The 19755-nt window shown below is 42.0% G+C and overlaps 1 protein-coding gene across 2 annotated transcripts in view; it reads right to left on the bottom strand.

Annotated features, from left to right (window-relative positions):
• Positions 1-19755, bottom strand: part of KCNJ6 (potassium inwardly rectifying channel subfamily J member 6) — a 151950-nt gene that overhangs the window by 94049 nt on the left and 38146 nt on the right. Inside the window, exon 2 of one of the 2 annotated variants that reach the window (XM_039729511.1) lies at positions 7658-7706. The exons of the other annotated variant lie outside the window; for it this stretch is intronic. Coding sequence (XP_039585445.1) covers positions 7658-7682 — 25 coding nt within the window. The 5' untranslated portion in view covers positions 7683-7706. The remainder of the gene's footprint in view (positions 1-7657; positions 7707-19755) is intronic. 2 annotated transcript variants of the gene reach the window in all.

Genomic DNA, 19755 nt, shown 5'->3' with positions numbered 1-19755 from the left:
GAACAGCCCTATTGAGCAACCCCTGCCATCCCTGGCTCTGAAAACAGTGCTGGGCTCCCTCAGAAGGGGACAGATCTTGCAGGTCTCTGCCTTCTTGTTGGTTTATATTTTAACAGCTCTCTCACTGTGGGGAATGACTCTCACTGGAGTCTTTCTGGTTTTCTTCTCCATGTAGTTCAAGATATTTTATGGTGAAAGGAATAGTGGTAAATAGAGTTAGAAGAGGCTGAGCTGTGAGTATGGGCAGTCACTCAGCAATAACACTTTGAATTAATGTGTTCTGTGCACACACTTCCAGGCACTATTTGCCTTTAATATGGGTAATATCGTCCCTGTTATCCCCTATCAAATGTTTGGAGAACAATGAAGGCAGGTGAAAAATACAGGGAGAACATAGTCCAGCTTCAGGGATTAATTTAATACCTGATTAAAAGGCAATTAAAAGACATCTGTCCAAAACACCCTGAAAAAACCTTTCTCTCATTGTTTATATTGGAAAGTGCAACTGGGCCCTTTTTCCAATGAAGCTGGACATTTCTCTTTCACATCAAATAGTTTATCTTGCCATGCTCTATGATATTTTCCACTCATTGATTCTGGACACCTTTGCAAACAATTTTCAAAGTCTAAGGTTTTAAAAATCCAATACTTTATGGTACTACTTGTTTAACAGCTGTACCTGTACATCTCAAATGCTTTATTTTTTCCCCCCTGGTTTGTTTTTCCCTTAGCTGTTAACCATCATTCTTTGCTGTCCCTCACCTCACATTCTATTTCCTAGAACTAAAATCCATTATGGTCTTTTCTCTGCTTGATAAGGCTGATCCGGGACAGAAAGGTTTCTACAGCTTTCAGAAATATTGATCCTTTTTTTCACCCTTGAATTTGACTGATCTGCTCTCTGTGGAGACAATTGATTAGACATTTTTAATGACTTTTTTTATCCCGAGTGAGTATGAACTTCCTGCTCTTTACAGGTGGATGCTGCACTTCCAGCACTGCACAATGCTCACCTCTCCAGCTAAAGAAGTTGGTTGGCACCTCTGGAAGAATTAAGTGGATGTTAAATAAAATGTAGAAAAAGCTCTGCATTAGAAGAGCATTTAAGTTATGAAACTAAGCCCCAAATAGAATCATGGAATGGTTTGGGCTGGGAAAGACTTTAAAGGTCATCCAGTGCCACCCCTGCCAGGGGCAGGGACACCTTCCACTGTGCCAGGCTGCTCCAATCTGGATTTGAACACTTCCAGGGATAGTAAAGGGGGGCAATTCTCCCTGGCCACACTTGAACATACATTTATTATTTGGGTATGATAAGTAAATGATGTCTCAGTGAAGGCTTAAATCACTTAATTGACATTTTTGACCAAGGTCCTCAAAATCTGATCCTTAAAATCTGAAGTGACTTCAGCTTTCAATATTAAATTTCTGCACTTGCTTAAATTCAATATAATTTCCAACCCCCCTGGGCATATATTTGCCCTCTGAAGACCATCTCATTCCTAAGTGTATCTCATACCACAACTCATCCAGAGTCACAAATTTTCCCTTCAGAAGGTGTTGGTGCAATAGGAACCATGGATTGGGATTGTAGAGAGCAGTGTCCTGGGAAGATAGGAAATTATTTTATCTAAAAGCTTTGTACCTAAGCAACTTCGATGCAGCAGGGAATCAAATCCCACTTTGTCCTGGGAAGGATGGGACTGGAAAACCCAGCTTGACCCTGCTGTGGGCCACAGGAATGCAAAAGAACACTGAGAATTTTGAAAGAGTGGCAGTCTGACTGCAGCCTCTATTTTAGAAGTGGGTGATTTAGGAATGGGTGACCTGGAGCTAATAAAAAGAAAGGAAAATATATATAAAGGTGGAAGGAACAGGAAATACTCTGTTTCAAGGAGAAGAAGTCCAGTGTAGCTTATATGTAATCACTGTTCCTAACTAGAAAACCAGAAATTTTTACTTCATTCATAATTCAGCTCTTGGTTATCTCATCCCTGAGATTTGGAATTTAATTTTCACAAAGATTTTTAGCTTAGCCAAGGAATATTAGCAGTGCTATCAAAATTTAATATGTTTTTGAAAAATCCAAGCTGCTAGAATCAAATGACTTTGTGAGAGTCTTGGTTTTCATTTGAGGGAAAAAAACCAACCAATTTTTGTCCTTCACACTTGCAGAGAAGAGGTAAAGATAAGACCCTTAAAAGCTCAGAGAATGCCAAGAAAATGCTCTTCACAATGTTATATACTCAGGACTGGAAAAGCTGTCAATCATCTTCCTGCCTAAGACAAGTTTCCTTTGTTAATTATTGCATAAATAAGTTCACAGCTCTTCTAGGCCCCTGTCAGTGCATCACTGAGACAATAAAATTCTTGCTTTCCTGCATAATGAATTCCTGCTTCAGAATTTCATTCTCCCCTCAAAACCTGACCTTTGCCTCAAAGAATAAACTGTTTTTTCATTCAATAATAGCAGTGTCCTTTCTGTTCTTTTGATTGTATGCAATTTCAGCTGAAACAAGCAAAATAACAACAACAATAAAATCATACATATTCTGCTTACTTGTAATTCAAATCTGACCAAAGATTTAGGGAGTTAAGTTGGAAATAAATGTCGTCAACCTACATAAACAGTACTGAATCAACAATAATTAGATGTATCACTTCCATCTGTAGGTTAATATTTGGTACAAAACTTCTTCTCCAGTAATAACTGTAACAACAGAACAAGAGATAAGAAAAATGCATATTGTGGGAAAAACAGCCTTCCTTGTCTGCTCCCGGCACACCTCAAAAAAAAAAAAAAAAGATAACCAGAGGATATCTGGATATTTTCAAAATAAATTACTCCCCAAAGCACAGGCAAATGTCTTCTTGTATAAGTTTTCTAGGTGTTTTGGAATTTTTGCATTTGAATTTTGCATTTTAAGAATCTGCACTTTGTAACAAATGGGTGGCACTTGATACCAGTGTAAAATGTTCAGCTGGAGGTTTGTCCTTAGCAATGCTTTCTGAGAGTGAATAATCAGGGCTCTGGAGTGAGGAGATGAAAGCCAGGCTTTAGATCAGCTCCTAAAGGCCTGGCTCTGCACCTGCACAAGGGGTGCTGTGCTCACACAGGGCAGCACTGCTGCACCACTGAGTCCTGGTGTGAGCATGAAAAGTTAACTGGGACAGGCCTGGGGCAGCTCTCAGGTGGGCTCTCACCTGTGGTCAGACTCTCCCCCTAATTTAGGGGCAGACTCTCCCCCTAAATTCCTGCCAACAATTCTGTAGATGCAGCCCAGGAAACTGAACAAAAGGCAAAGATAAAAGGTGTAGTACTGGAGGGAAAGAAGGTGGAAGTAGGAATGTCACAATGTCCTATAGCCAGAGAGAAGGTTGGATATGTATTTGCTGTAATGTACCATACAGCAAACATTCTTACATGTCATAAAACACTAATTCAAAATCATCAGAAGTGCTCAAAAATTCCAGACTACCCTGGCATATGTAAATCTGTAAATGCTGTGTCTTTCAAGTAAATCAAAATAGAAGCTTTTTTTCTCTTTAAAAATTCTCCCTACAAGTCTGAGAGAGCAATAGGGACATTTCAGGCTCAGACACCACAGACAAGAAAAAGAAACCTTTAGGGAAAAGCACTTCATGATAAACCAACTCTCTCCTGGGCTTTGTCTGCTCCTGAAATTCCTTCAGGTTTGCTTATATTCTTTCTACCCTCCCTGAGTAAAATTTGTGGTATCCATAATTCAGAAGGTTTTATCTGGAGTCAGCTGAGGTCTCAGTGTTCGTCATTTGGAAATACATCCACGGACATTTGGAGCTCACATTTTTGGAACAAATGAAGGAACAACCTTATTTTAAAGCAGCTCTGCTGCCTCTGGCTGTCCTCAGGCAGGTGTGTGTGTGGAGTGACCGGGCAGCAGAGCAAGCAGAGCTGGTCACTGCTGAGTCCCTGCTGGGGGAGCAGATCTGAGCTGGATGTCAGTGTCAGACACCCAGCCCTGCCCTTTTCCCATCCATTCCCAGCCTGGAGCAGCTTCCCTCTGCTCATGGCACACCAGGTCCACATTTCTGCAAAGCTGAGAACTTTGACAGCCTCAAAATGACTTTTCTTAAATACACCAACATATTTGGCTACTCACTAAACATCTTGTAGTGCTCATTCCACAAAGCATTCCCAATGAGGATCATTCCTGAGGACTGGAGACTTCTGTAGAAAATGTTTCTCTAAATAATTGTTTTTAATTGGACAAATAGGTCAGGATGAACATTTGATTCTTTCCTCTGCTGTTAAATATTTGCTCTCCTATCTTCCCTGCTGGGCTTTAGCCATTTGTAGGACTGGTGATGGCATTTGGGTTAAAAATGATCACTGGGGCATGGGGAGCTTGAGAACAACAGGGAAGGAAGAAAACAAGAGTTGCAAGGAAAATAATTTCATTCTTGGCTTCATGGTTATTCTCAGTTTTTAAGTATTCTGAGGTTATATGAGGAAAATTGACTAATTCAGGCTATAAAGAAATTTTAAAATGCATATGGATTTTAAAGCATTATAAAGGAATTCTTGGACAGTTCCCTGGGGCTCAGTGTAATTGTGGTGGCTTTCTATTAATTCTGTGCAAGAGTTGTAAAATAACAACTTGAGGCAAGGAGTGGTGTTATTTGGTATTCATTTCTGCTTCTGTATCAGCTCTAAGGGACTATCCTGAAAAATTTAGCAGAACATTTCTTGCTAGTTTGTACTTTAACGGTTGTATTAAAATGATTTTTCCCCTCACTTTTTTTTTTCAGCTTTCAAGGAAAACAGATCTCAAGTACAAGGCTCTGCCATGATACCACATCTCTTTCCATCACCATAAAAGTTCTATGGAAAGAGGACAGAAAATAACAGTAATGCAATTTTTTTTCCTTACCAATGTTCCCTACAATGTGACAGAGCCTCTGAGAATGGAAATGCAAAATGTGACAAAAATACGGACTTATTCCTGCTGGCAAAAAACCCCATAAAAAACCAAACCAAAACAAAAAACCAGCCTTGGAACAACCTCTGCATCAGTGTTCCCTCTGTCTCCCTCTTAGTGTGTGGTGTGATGTGAATCTCAGGTCCAGGGGCTTTGATTAGTGCAGAAACATCCAGAAAATCTTTATGGAGGGAAAGGGGCAGAGAGCAGTGCTTGGCAACTTCAGCAGGGTGTTCTGAGAGAGTGAAAATACAGAGCAGTGCTGGGAAGGGGATTGATTTTTCCTGGGGCTGTGCAAAGATGTGAACAGAGGGAAGAGAGGAGAGCAGCTCTTGAGTGAAACAGGAAGGCGAGTAATAATTCTGTTATATTGAGAAGTGGTCAAGTCATTTCTCCAGGACTCTGAAACCCTCTCAGGCCTTGAATGCCCTTCTTTATTTTCTCAGTTCCAAGAAAAAGGTCCTGCAGTCCAAGCCAGAGGTCCATTTATCCACTCCATTTATCTCATTTCACTCTGTACCAGCTTTAAAATAAGTACTGCTATACATTCACTAGGAATTTTATTTACACCTTGCAACACTGTCTAGGATTTATTAAAAATATTTTAAAATGCCATGAAATTATCTGAAAATTTCATAAAAGCCTCACATGAAATATGAACAAATCCTTACACAAAGCAGCAATGAACCCTTTAAGCACCATTCTGTCTCAAAGAAGTCAGATAAAATAATTGGTAGGACAAGCACAAAGAAGGAGCTGCACAGGACATTTTTGGGGCTTGTTCCCAATCTGTTACAAAGTGTTCTGGAGGTCTCTCCTCTGGCTCCTCAGAGCACTCGGAGGGTCTGAATGCTTTCCCCTAACACTTTTTGGCAGCATTCCTTCACCTTGTTTCAGAAGGGTTGTGCAAAGTCCAACAAGTCCCTAGAGAATAGGAGAGATATTATTTATCTGCTTTCACCCTTGATAAGAGGTTCCTCCTTTGTTCCATCCATCAGGACATAATTACACATCTGTCCAACATCCAGCAGCACCTGATGGGTCCTGGGATGCTTCTAGGGGTGATGCTGGACATCCACAGGGAGTAAAGGAGCAGAATGACCATTCTTACAGCAGAGGGCTCCTCTGGGGCCTGGTGGCATTGTCCTTTTTTGGGCCTTGCTAAGCTGTAATGTTGTGATTTCCTCTCTTACCACCCTGGCTTGGCTGCACCATGGAGAAATACTTATCTTTATTTATTTATTTATATATTTACACTTTGATATATGTACTGCAGCAATATAAAACACAGCAGAGGGCTCCTCTGGGGCCTGGTGGCATTGTCCTTTTTTGGGCCTTGCTAAGCTGTAATGTTGTGATTTCCTCTCTTACCACCCTGGCTTGGCTGCACCATGGACAAATACTTATATATATATATACACTTTTATGTATATACTGCAGCAATGTAAAATCAGAGAATCCCAGAATAGTTTGGGTTGGAAGTGACCTTAAAACTCATCCAGTGCCACCATGGACACCTTCCACTGTGCCAGGCTGCTCCAAGCCCCAGTATCCAATCTGGACTTGGGCACTGCCAGGGATCCAGGGGCAGCCCCAGCTGCTCTGGCAATTCCATCCCAGCCCCTGCCCACCACCCTTGGCAGGAGGGTTGGAACAAGAAGATCTTTGAGATCTCCCAGGCCTGCAGCACCTTTTTGGGGGATTGGCTGTTGCTGATAGTGAAATATATTTTTAATATCTTGTAGTGGTGGCTCTGCCCTGCAGTGACACGGGTAAGGAGATACAGGGAATGATTTCAAAAGATAACAAAGGGATTTGGAAGAGTAAAAAGTCAGGGAAATGCTGCCCTAAGAACAGGCCTTCTGTACAGAAGCAGAAAAAAGTAACTGGAAAGAAATTTCTGATATAAACAAGTTGTGCATATCTGTGTTTATGTCTTTCTGTAGTCTCTGGTTAAGCAGAGTGAAATATTTCTTCCTTTTGAGTCAATTAATTTAAGCTTCCATGAGCTTTGGAGCTGATAAATTTTGGGTAAGAGGCAGTGGTCTACTAGGATTTCACCCTGAATTGTCTCCAGATTTTGTCCACAAATAAATTATCCAGCCTGAGTCTCTCAGCTACAAAATCTTACAGTTACTACTCTATTATCTAGATCCCAAAATATGGCAAAAATACAAATTCTTTTTTGCTGGGCACACATTTAAGACAACACAAACCAAAGAAACCAATGGAAAGCTTTCCAGATACATCTCTGGCCATAATTCCTGTTGGATGAATGTGGCACAGGCAACAATCTTGAATAATTGCACTGGATTTAGAGTGACCTTCTGTAAGCTTGTAAAGGAGCATATGAATCAAGTAAATTAGGCACTTATTAAATCCACAATTAGTTACATTCTATTTTAAAAAACCCCTCAGGCTTACAAAGTCAAACATGGAGCAGGATCTTTGTTGGATTTAAGCCCAAATACATGTGATTTAAGCAGTGCATGAAGAAAATAGCAGCCCTTGTTCTGGGGATTCCTATTTTCTTTTGTTTTATTTTAGGAGTGGAATGATTTATGATGAATTTGGGAGTGAAGACAGGGCTGAATGAGATCCCTGGATAAAAGCACTGCTTTCTGGGTTTGTGGCTTTATGAGAGGGAGTGGGACAGATGGAAAAAGAAAGTGGTTGAACTTCCTATTTGTACTCACTCATCGACTCTGTCAATTTGGCCATCTCTGTTTCTCTTTGGGGCTTCTCCTGGGGGAACAGACAAAATGAAAAACAAATATATATATATTTATGTAATATAGAAATAGAAATACACCTGAGTGCAAATGGCAATGTGAGGGGAGGACATTCATCTCTTATATATTTCTGTTTTATTTAGGGATTTAACTTCATTCCTAAATAGATTGAACCTCTGTGGGCTTTGGGGTTTTTTTTCCCTTGTAATTTCTCAATTTTTCCTACTATGAAGTGTGAAGCTTGTATTTATTTATCTGAGTGTATCTAGCTAGAGAAATTGAAATTATTCCATCAAAGTGATAACGGAGGAGGAAACCCTCCCCAGTTTTTCACTCTCTGCTAAAATATTCCAGTGTGTTAGGCCTTTCTGACAAAAGAGCAACCCACAAACCACTTACACTGCAGGAAAAAAAGCACTTATTTGGAAATAAATAGATTTTATATGGGAGCTGGAGTGTGTGGTGTGGCACTAGGCTGACACTGAGATGAACTGAGATACTTGAGGGACTCCCAAGCAAACCTGCTGGTCTTTGTCTCTCGTTCCTTGCATTATTTTATTTTAATTATTTTTTTTTTTCTTTTCATTTCAGACATATGTAGCTGAGACAGAGGTTGGTCAATCAAGAGTCCTTGAATTTGGTGAAAATCTAATGTCTCAAAGTGCGGCTCAACTACAGCAGTAGAGGCTGGGCCCAATCTCCTGATTTCAGAGCCAAAGTTTGGGCAAAATAAAAACTGCAAAGCTCTCGAAACTCCAATTAAGTGTTTTTGAGAGGATGTGGTGGGGCTGTTGTGACCCCTCTGATCACTGTGGTGGCTGAGCACCACCTCCCCACCCCTCCGCCTGTGTCAAGGCTGTGAGAGTGGCTCTCCTGGGCCATGGGTGAGCAGATCTCAGCTCTTTTTTCCTCAAAAAACCTCAGTAAGGGAGAAAATTTCCACAAAAATGTGACTTCATTGGGCAGTATCCCCAAACAGAAGCTCCTTATCTCAGATCTGGGACTAGGTGCAGGGTTTTGGTGACCTTCAGTAACCGCTGGAGTGGCTGGGGGCAGCAGTCAGAGTGGTGACATCTCCCTTTGACTGGGTCTGTGCTAAAAACAGAACTGGGGAAAGGCCCAGGCTGGGAATTCACAGAATTCACAGCATCACAGAATTCCCAGAATCACTGGGTTGGAAGAGACCTTCAAGACCATCGAGTCCAACCCAGCCCCAACAGCTCAGCTGAGCCCTGGCCCCCAGTGCCACATCCAGGCTTTGTTAAACACCCCCAGGGATGGGGACTGCACCCCCTCCCCGGGCAGCCATTCCAGAACTTTATCACCCTTCCTGGAATAAACTCTTTCCTGATCTGCAGCCTGTATTCCCTTGGTGCAGTGCAGGCTGTGAGCTCTGGCTGTGTCAGTGCTGCTGCAGACAGAGCCCAGCCCCAGCTGAGCACAGGCACCTTTCAGGAGCTGTGCAGAGTGAGGAGGGCACCCCTGAGTCTCCCTTTCTCCAGGGCAGCACCCCCAGCTCCCTCAGGGCTTCCTCTCAGGGTTTGTGTTCCATTTGCCATGAATTGTCCCTGCCAGGTGTTATTTGCAAGGACAATGTGGTTTTCCAAGGCCCTTTGGGTGTCACATAAGCAGAGCCTGCTGCAGGGGTTCCAGGCTGCTCAAGGGCAGGATCATTTCCTAACTTCAGGGGAGCTGAGGTCTGTCCACCTCTACTTCAGAATTCCAGAATCCCTGAGGCTGGAAAAGCCCTCCCAGCCCATGGAGTGCCAGCTGTGCCCCATGGCCACCTTGTCCCCAGCCCAGAGCACTCAGTGCCACCTCCAGGGGACACCTGCAGGGATGGGCACTGCAAAGCTCCCTGGGCAGCCCCTGCCAAGGCCTGAGCACCCTTTCCATGGGCAAATTCCTGCTGCTGGCCCAGCTGAGCCTGCCCTGGCCCAGCCTGAGGCCGTTCCCTCTGCTCCTGTCCCTGTTCCCTGGAGCAGAGCCCGACCCCCCCGGCTGTCCCCTCCTGGCAGGGACTTGTGCAGAGCCACAAGGGCCCCTGAGCCTCCTTTGCTCCAGCCTCAGCCCCTTCCCAGCTCCCTCAGCTTCCCCTCACAGCCCCTCCTCTCTCCTAAATACCTTATCCCAGTCCTGGATTTTATCTGGCACAAAAACCTAAGAAATATTTTCTGTGCTAAACAAGCCACTACTTGCACTTCACAAAGTTGGACTTCTACTGAAAAAAAAAAGAAAAAGGCTCAAATGTCACAGTAATAGGAGTTAATGGCATTCATGCAACTAACAGATAATGCTTCAGAAGTGCATTCATACACCCCTGAGAGCATTTTATATGAAAAGAAAGGTTTAAGGTTATGTCCTGGATCCGAGTGAGGACAATGCCCTAAGCCATGCTGATAATGTACAATCCAGCATCAGATTCATGAAAAAAAACAAGAAAGGAAGGAAGAAAGTAGCACAAGAGTGTAATTTTTTTACAAAAAAAAGGTCCTCTATGAAAGTTTTTTTTTGCATGGCATTAATCATCAAAGGAAAGCACAGCACTCTGAAAACCATCAGGAATTTGTGTCTGTGGTGATTTATAATGTGACCTTAAAACACCTCCTTTTGCTACAGAACTCAAACTTTATCAGGACTGAACAGTTGGGAAAGATCAATTTGAGCCCTGGAGATGGAGGGCTGGATTTATTAGACTAATAATAAATTGATATTAAATATTATTACTTTCCTCTTGCTCATTATCAAATACATTTTACTAATGATGAATTCTCATGACAAAGGAGACTTGAATGGCATTTTATTTTAAAGTAAAAGTATCAAATATAATATCGAAGGGCAAATTTAGAAGATTTTGAATTTATTTGACTTTTCTTAAAAGAAATGCCCAGGACTACTGAAGTTCTGGTCTTCCTTCTTTAGTAGATAAAATTATGTTTGTATGCATCCAATTTCTGAATACTAAAAGTTTTTAAATTACATCTAATTTCCAGATACTTTTATTGAAAAATTAACCTTTGGTACTGTTATCAATTAACTTCAGACTCTATGAAATTGTTATATAAAATTTTGTCCTTTTCCTTTTTTCTAATGATCATGAGGATGTGCACATATACACCCATGAAGGTCTGGAAATTAGGATAATTTTTCCACACATCTGTTTCTTCAAAATGGAATATTTTAAGGGAGCTAGAACACCTCTAAGAAATTTGGTTTTTGATGGCAGATAAAGAAGGAATTCCACCCTCTCTGACAGAATGAGTTCTAGCAGATTAACTTGGGGGAGAATCAAACATTAAAACATACTTTTGTTCCTGATTTTAGCAGATGTGAGTTTGAACACAGGCTGACAGCAGAGTGAGATTTGCTGCCTTCAAAAAAAAACCCCAAATCCAAACCACAAAACAAAACAACAAAAAAAGCAAACAACAAAAGGAAACAAGATTAAAAAAAAAGCAAACAACACCGTGTTTCATTTCAGGACAGGAGTTGCCTTTAAGGGCTGACTGTGGTTGTATTTCCTCTGGAGATTGCTGGGTAAACAAGAATTGCCACCTCAGAAAACACATCAAGAAAAGGAGGACTCATTTTTTATCTCTCCTAACACAGTGGTACTCATATTTCAGGTTTTTCATAGCTCTGTAGTCAGCACTGAGTGATTTCTGCAGGGCATTTGGAATCCATGGGCTCTTGCTGCCAGTGCCTGCTCTGTGGTGAAGAACCCAAATCTTCCACAAACTCAGAGGAGCAGCAGAGCCAGATCCTGCTCTTGTTGGGTGTGGATGTCTCACACGGTTACTGACTTCTGGGTTCCTGAAAAGCACAAATTCTGCTTTTCATACTTGAAATGATGTGAACTTTCCAAAGTGCCAGCAATAGGCGATGTTGTGGTGCAAGGAGGGATGTGTGAAATTTAAATTAAGTGAAGCATGATAACTTCAACTAGCAAAAAGGGCCATGCTTTGTATTTTTTGCATTGTTTGTGAGGTCTTTCATTCAACCGAGGGTGTAAAAAAGAAGATGCAAACTGTCCTTTTCTAATGGAGTTTTTATTTTTTGAAAGCAATATAGTTTCTATCAACTTCCTTCAGACAAAAGAGTGGCTGCCCAGTCCTACAATACCTGAGGCTGTGATGTCCTGCCTTGAACTGAATTTAATCTCAAATTATTGTCGTGCTGTTGCAACATTTATGGGTTTAAAGGGGCAACATAGAGAGTGTGGCTCTCACGTCACTCCCTTCTCAGCCAAAGAAAATCAGGCACTTTTGGATAAAACTTTCTTTGTCTGACAGCCTGTGCTGCAGAGTCTGCCATGCTTCTGTCACAGGGGTACAAGAAGACGTCAGGAGTTTTGAGCTGACAACCAGGCAGCACAAAAATATCATTTTCAATGTCAAGCAGGAGAAGATTGAATCAAATTCCAGATGGGAATCAAAACATTGAGTTCCCAGGTCACTTGTCTCATAATGGAATATTCTTGGACAGGACAGTGGATGAACTCCTTGTGATTTTCTAATGGAAGGACAAGGGCACATCCTGAAACTCCCTCTCCAGTGGCTGTTGGCTTCAGCTGGCACTAATTAATGAGATCATTTTATTTATTTTCACAGGGTCACAACCTGTCCCTGCTGTGCTGAGGAGCCAGAGCTGGGCACGGCACCCAGAGGTGTCCCCAGGGCTGGGCACAGGGGCAGGATCACCCCTGATCTGCTGGCAATGCCCATCCCGATGCCCCCCAGGATCCCATTGGCATTCCTGCCCTCAGGACACTCTGCTGGCCCAGGGACAGCTCGGTGTCCATAAGGACTCCACATCCTTCTCCAGCCTGTCACCCCCAGCCTGTGCTGGTGCCTGGAGTTATTTATTCCCAGGTGTAGGACCCTCTATTTGCCCTGGTTGAGTTTCAGACAGCTCTTCTCTGCCCATCTCTCCAACATATCTTGTAATAAAACGTCTCTTGTACTTCTGAAGTGCAGAGGTTCACCAACACACCAGGAAACTGCTGAGGTAACCCAAAACTATGGCTGAAATTTCTGACAGTATTTCATCAGCTGTAGATCAGAGCTCAAATCCATTACATCCATTACACATCATTTTGTGAAGCTTTCTTACTTCTGAAGTAGCAAATCCCTGGTAATTCAATTGACACATCCTTGAAGGCAATAGCTCCTCCATCACTAAGTACAAATTCAATGAGCAAGAAGCAAAGAAGAACCTTTTTGGAAATTTTAGCTCGGAGTAATCTATCTTGGGATATCTTCAATTACTTTTCAAAATACATGAAGACGGTTTCATGTTGGAAACATTATTAAGTGAGAATAATAGAATTTAATTTTATGGAGTGTCTTTCCTCCTCGTGACATCTCCAAATGCTTTGCAGTAATGAATTAGACACAGGTTCTGGGGCGATGGTGTGTAGGCAAATGCAGCTCTCATTATGTGCTATTCATTCCAGCAATAGCCTACACTCAGTTCTCAAAAGCAGGGCTTATTTTAGGTGGGGAGGGATTGTTGGAAGGAGCTGGAGCTCTTCCTTTGGAAAAATGCCGTAGGAACTTCCATTTCTATCTGCTAACATACCCAACAAAGGCAAAAAAAATAGCTTAATAGCCCATCTTTAGGGCCCTGAACAACGAGATACTCTGTGTTATTGCATTATTTTACTATTACTAGAATTCAAGCTTTTTGCAAGGCCCGCCTAAGCCTGTGGGAGTTGCTTTTCCTGCCTCCCCGTCCCAAAACAGAAAAAGTGCATATCTTGTTTGTTTTTCCTTTTCTGTCTTTCCTGTCCCAAGAAAGGAGGCTAGTCCCAACTGCCTTTTTTCCCCCCTATTTTTCCAAAATTCAGTGTTGGGGCAGAGCCTATAAAGACAATTTTGTGCAGGAGCCAGCACTATGTGATCTCCAGCAAATTGGCTTCATCCTCAGCCTCAAAGCTGAGCACTAATCTGCACTCCCTTGCAGTGATCCCAGCACTTGAATGGCTCAGAATGTATTTTATAGGAATATCCTGTGCTTGGCACAAGAGGGGATTTCAATTTGCATCAGCTGGAATGAGCTTAAAATACAATATTTGAATAGATGGAGTGAGCAGAGTTCAAGGAGGGAGTGCCTGAGTTGGGTTCACCGGGGTTATGGAGCAGCAGGGGTGAGTTGGGCTCATTAATGTGTTCAGACCTCATAAAACACTCTCAGGAGCTCTAAGATGTCTTTCATGGAGGAAATTTGCATTAGCAGCAGGAGGAACTGAATTTATTTCCCTGGGTTCTAGAATCGAGGTTTTTTTTTTTTTACATTTCTCATAATTTTTGGTGAACTTACTCATCATTCACACTTGGTCTGTGAAATATGGATGGAAAAATCTTTGGTTTTTTCCAAGCAGAAAATCAAGCAGCAGTTCTAGAGGAGCTTGTCAGGTCCCCTCAGACTCAAGGGACAAAGCTTACAGAATTGTGGGTTAAACCCATTGCAAATGCAGTGTCATTCTCTAAGTAGGAGGAACAAATATTCACATATTAAACAGTGGGGATGGTGTGTGGTGGTTCTGAGTGTAGGAAATCCTTTTAGGTGCAGAATCAGCAGATAAATGTTACTATCTGCTGTGCAGTAAACAGGAACAGTTACTAATGCTCTTGTATCTACCAGACCATAAATAAATAAAATAAAATTTGAACAAGATAAGGAGAAAAAAGAGAGCATTTGCAGGAGAGAGAATATTCATATCTATGAAAAGAGAGAGAGCGAGCGAGAGAGAGAGAGACAGACACTTTATGGTTTTGACATTTGAAGTAAGATCTAAGCTGTAGCAAGTCTCAGATTTTCAGTTTTACTTAACCTGAAGAACTTCACAATTTTAGACTATAAAATTCTATTGCAGAGAACATGAAACTGAAAACTTATTAAAAACCCTGCCTTTGGCATTGAAACCTCAGAGCTGCAGGAATTTGAGTACCCTTAACTTACAGGGATGACAGTGTCAGGAGATGCAGATTATTTTAGCAACAATTCTGGCTTAGGTTAATAAAATAAATAAATTTGGGTACATACAGACCCAAAGTGGGAGCAAAGCAATGTTGTGCTGTGATTACATGATTAAAGGCAGTTATATTTTCTTAGTTCCTTTGCTCTAGAGAGTGAACTCCAACAGCTGAATTTTCCTCTCCCACTACAAAAACCCCACAGGGAGTCAAAAGATTTCTTTGATTCCCTCCGATTCCAGTAAAAATACATCTATTCCAAGACAATGGGCTGGGCTGACTGAACACCATGAGAGCTTCCACTCCTGTGTTTTGCAGCCAACAAGCTGTGTGTTCTGCCTGCTTTTGAGAAGCTCAGCTTGGATGTTCTGACAAATTATGGATGCAGGTAATTGCAGTGGAGGATTTCAGTCTTACAGCCAGCATTTCCTGCCTGTACTGTGAAATTAAGCAAGTGTAAGTTCTCCCTGGAAATCAAGGAGAATATCCTGGCAACAAAGTGAGGCAGGGATGCTACACTGAGAAGGTTTGAAAGCTTTTTACTTAGGCTTGGACAAACCAGCATAAATTACATCTCAGCAAAAGGTCTTCAAGGCAGAGTGGATAATCTTATGTGTGCTCTGCCATGGAAATCTGCAGGCTGCAGGTGGGGTGGCTGTGAGCAGTTAATGCATGCTGAAAAGCTCTATTTTCAGTGGAAATGTTCTTACCAATGCAGAGACCTTTGGATCAAACTCTTAAGAAACTGCTGTTTTTCTTTTTAGGGCATAAATCATGAATATATTCTGAATTGTAATAGGAGAAATGTAAGTTACCTTGAGATAACAGCAGCTACCCTGTTTTAAAAAAAGAGTTGGTAGAAACCCAAAAGAGGAGATTCTCTATAGAAAAGAGACTTTAAAAATGCTTACCCAATCTTTTCAGCTGTTAATAATGCATATGTAGGGTTTTTTATGGGCTCATTGTTTCTGTGCCCCCCAAAGGGAAAATCTCAACTGGTTGCTCGTATTCTTGTAGCATTACATTCCAAATTTCAATAAGAATCATACAAGAATATTTACAGACTGAGGATTTCTGATGAAAAATATAAGTAGAAGCATTGCCCGAACTAATCTAAGAGCCATTATTTAAACTATTTAAGAGAATAATGATCTAATAAAAGATGTTTTGTTTATTACTTGCCTTGATGCATTATAAAAATAACTCATAACTATACAGAGCAGATCAAACATCTCAAACCTGAACCTATTTCCTTGGGTACCTTGTGAGACTTAAATGATGAACACAGAACAAGGGGAACTGACATTTTTCTTTGTTTTGTGCTGTGATCATGTTCCCTCAATGAAAATTCTTAAACAAGAACTGTCTGCAGTGTCAGGTTTGCTCTGATTGAATAATACCAAAGTGTCTCACACAGTTTCCAATTTTAGCAACCTTTTGTTGTTATATCTATCTCAAAAAAAAAAAAAAAGAAGAAGAAAATCTTCAAAAGCTATGAGATGTTGGAAAAGAACAAGTAACGTGTCAGATGAATGCAAGAATGCTAATAATGATAATACCTCCCTGTCCTACTGAAAAATACCTGAAAATACCTCCCATTTACTACTCCCTGAGAGAAAATAGAATTTTTGGTTGCTTGCACAGAACTTTTTGGGCCAAACTGAAAAAAAGTAATAAAAAAGACAAATGCTGAGGCAAAGCAGCTTTTGGTTTATCTTCACCATTAACTTTTCAGAGCTAAAGAAGGCAATAATAGGATGTGCAGCAGAAATGGTACAAGTGTGGATATTTGGACACAGCCTTGGTGTTCATGTCTCTAAGTTCAGCCCACTGAAAATTTGGGTCCAGGGTCTAAGTGGAGTTTTTGTGTTCCCTGTAGCCCCAACAGAGGGAAACCAGCACCTCCACAGGGGAGCTATGCAGGAATAAGCAAAGGAATCCCTGGGGGAGGTGCTCAGCTCATTAAGGATGGAGTTGATCTGATTAAATATGTGTTAAATGGGTAAGACAGGGGTGTGAGGCCACCTGGTTCCAAAATCCTGGAGTTATTGTGCTCCTTGTGCCGTGCCAAGGGTTTGGTCCCCCTCTCCCATCCTGTTCTCCTCTCCCTCACCTTCAGCCTTGGGAGGAATAGCAGATTTGCAAGCTGGGGGTCTGCTGGTAGATTAAACTAGCACTGGGAGATATAAAAAACAATGGGAAGGATTCTACTGATTGATGAATGGAAAAATATTTACTTGTACAAATAAACTTTAGGTTTGCTGATAAATTAAATTAGACATTGGAAGATGAAAGAAACAATGAGGAAGAAAAACCCCTAAATTCCATAAGAATTAAAAATTAAAAGGGAGGGTTATGCATTAGAGGGGAATCTCTGGTGTCAGGCGTTTTGAGAAGTCTGTGCTTCTCAAATACCTCAGCCAATGGGGAAAGAGAGAAGGGAAATGCAGCCAGGAAATTAGGATAAAAAGGAGGCTGCGTCCTCCAAAAATGTGAGAGACCCCAGGGGAATGCCCCATGGCCTCTCCCTTTATTCAAATAAATAAAAAGAACTCCTCTGTCTCCTTTTTGGACATAAACCTCTGATGTTTGTGGATTAATTTTACTAACAGCCTCTTCATTTTCTTCTCTCTTGTCTTACCCAGCCCATCACCTTTCCTAAAACAGTCTCCCCTTTCTTTTCTCTCCATCTAACTTTATCCCTCACCTCTCCCCTGCCTCTTTTCACACTCCCACACTCCCAAAGGAGCAGGTGTGGAAGGAGCGTGCGGCTCGGGGCTGTCACAGGGAGCATCCTCCCTCTGTGCCCCCAGTCCCACACACTGGGATTATCCTCCCTGAACAGCCTGAGCAGCCTCAGGGCAGGGGCTGCTCTGCCTGAACCCCAGGGCTCTGTCACCTCCTCACTTCAGACTGAGGAGATATTTTAGTAGTTAATGTCTGCAAGGAATTATCACAGAATCACAGAATGGTTTGGGTTGGAAGGGCCCTTAAAGATCATCTCATCCCACCCCTGCCATGGCAGGGACACCTTCCACTGTGCCAGGCTGCTCCAAGCCCCAGTGTCCAACCTGGCCTTGGGCACTGCCAGGGATGTGGAATCCACAACTTCCCTCTACTTTTGGCCCCTGTTCATCATCCCTCACCCCAAAGCCTGGATTATTATTTTGGTGAGGAGAGTTTCACACCTGGGGACAGGCCTGGGGCAGCTCTCAGGTGGGCCCTCACCCCAGTGCTGATATACAGTATATATAATATATCATAGATATGGATGAATTGTATTGTAAATGACAAAGAAATGTGATATGTCCACTAATAAAAAAGCAGAACAGGGTGAAATTCATTGCCCTGTGGCTCTCCTGGTGTTCAGACCAAGCTGCCCAAGCTGTGACTGCTCCAGGAGGCTCCGGCTTGCCATCAGCTGGGGATAGAGACAGGATCCACATTTCCTGTCCAACCCAGCCCCAAGGGCTGCTCCCTGTGAGGGAATGCCAGCTCAGCACAGTGAGAGGCTGCCTTGAGATCCCCAGGGAGCCCCAGGAAGCACAATCCCTGTCAACAAGTCAATTATTCTGCAGGAGCCTTGTCCTGGTGCTGTTCCTGCTGCAGCTCTTCACCTCAGCAGCTTTTGTACTGTGTGTGTCTGGGGGATTGGGATATATTTTAAGGGTGTATTTTAACTGGAATTTCCAGACAAGCTCTGGGTGAGTCAGACTAAAGATTTACACGTTGGGCACAGCAAATCTGTGTGTTCTTCAGGCAGTGCAGCTGATGGCACTTCCACTGTGCAGAGTGTGCTTTAGACACAGTGCTCTGTGAGGGAGATGTTTCAAACTGTGCTAACTCGAGTCCTTCCTGAGTTTAAACACCTCCAAAATATTGCATAATGCCAGTGATTAAAGGTCAGCTCATGGAGCTGGCCACTGCTGCTGCTTTTAATCTTGTTAAGTGTTAATAATGATAAAATATTCATAGCTGTTAACTTATAAAGGGAGAAATTATGTGCTCAAATGGAGATAAAGCATTTTATTCCATTGCAGACAACAGAGATGGGGGAGGTTTCTGGCAGCTCCTCAGAGGAGCCACCCCTGCAGTTCACCAAAACCTTGCCATGCAAACCCAAACCCAGTACAGGCTCCATTGTCTCCTGCATTTTAAAATTATGAGGAAGCTCAATATTAGTCAGAATTACACTCCCTGAGAGCTGGTTTGTGAAATTTTAATCAACAGTAAATGCAATCAGAAGGAGTACTTAATTTGTTTTTCCATTTTTAAAAATCCCTCTTATTTCCTATTGTAATGCTGTCTTTTCTCCTCCCCAAATGCTAGGTTATGTCCAGAATTCATTCAGTTGTGTGCAAACCTGGTTAATAAAAAGATAAGCACCCAACCATTCTCGTGCTGTCCTATTAACATAAGTGTTCTACCACTCTGCAGACTGGATGTGATGCACAAAAATCTCCTGAGTTTTGCAGCTTGACTTGATTTTAATGTCTGCTGCATAATTCTCAGATGTTTAACAGTTCAGAAAACTCTGTGTGATTTAAGGGTAAATTAATCTTTACTCACTGAAAACTGGAGCAAGATTTAGGTAAGATATTTTGCCATTCCTTGACGCCTTTTAATTAAAATTCCTTCTTGTTTGTTTTGAAAAATTCAAAGCTCTGCTTCTAGGCATTTATACTAGAAGAGATCAGTTCCAGGCTTTCCTAACCATTCCATGGAACAGCTCCTTTTCCTTTGCAAAGCCTGGATGTGCAGCATTACGCACAATTTTTCACCTCTTTCCCTTTTTTTGCTGTATCTCTCCAGCACAATTTCAGGTGCAGAACCTGGAGAATGTGATCCAACACAGGCAGGTACACCCTGACTGTGAAATTATGTGCAGGCAGATCCCTTCTCCATCTTCATGGAGATCTGCTGGATGTGTCAGAGCAGGGTAAGGCTCAGTCTAGACAGAGATGTCTCAGTGCAGGGCCAGGGCTCACAGCTCCAAATTCCTTCCTGGTTCTTCTGTGGTGCTTAAAAAACCCCAAAGTATTAAAGTGACTACCTTGGTTTGCATTGTACTGAAGAGAAATATCC

This window comes from Passer montanus, unplaced genomic scaffold (assembly GCF_014805655.1).
Source record: "Passer montanus isolate IOZ18808 unplaced genomic scaffold, ASM1480565v1 scaffold69, whole genome shotgun sequence".
In the NCBI taxonomy this organism is placed as follows: domain Eukaryota; kingdom Metazoa; phylum Chordata; class Aves; order Passeriformes; family Passeridae; genus Passer; species Passer montanus.
The sequence above is the reverse complement of the archived record's forward strand: the minus strand, read 5'-3'. Positions and strand labels throughout refer to the sequence as shown.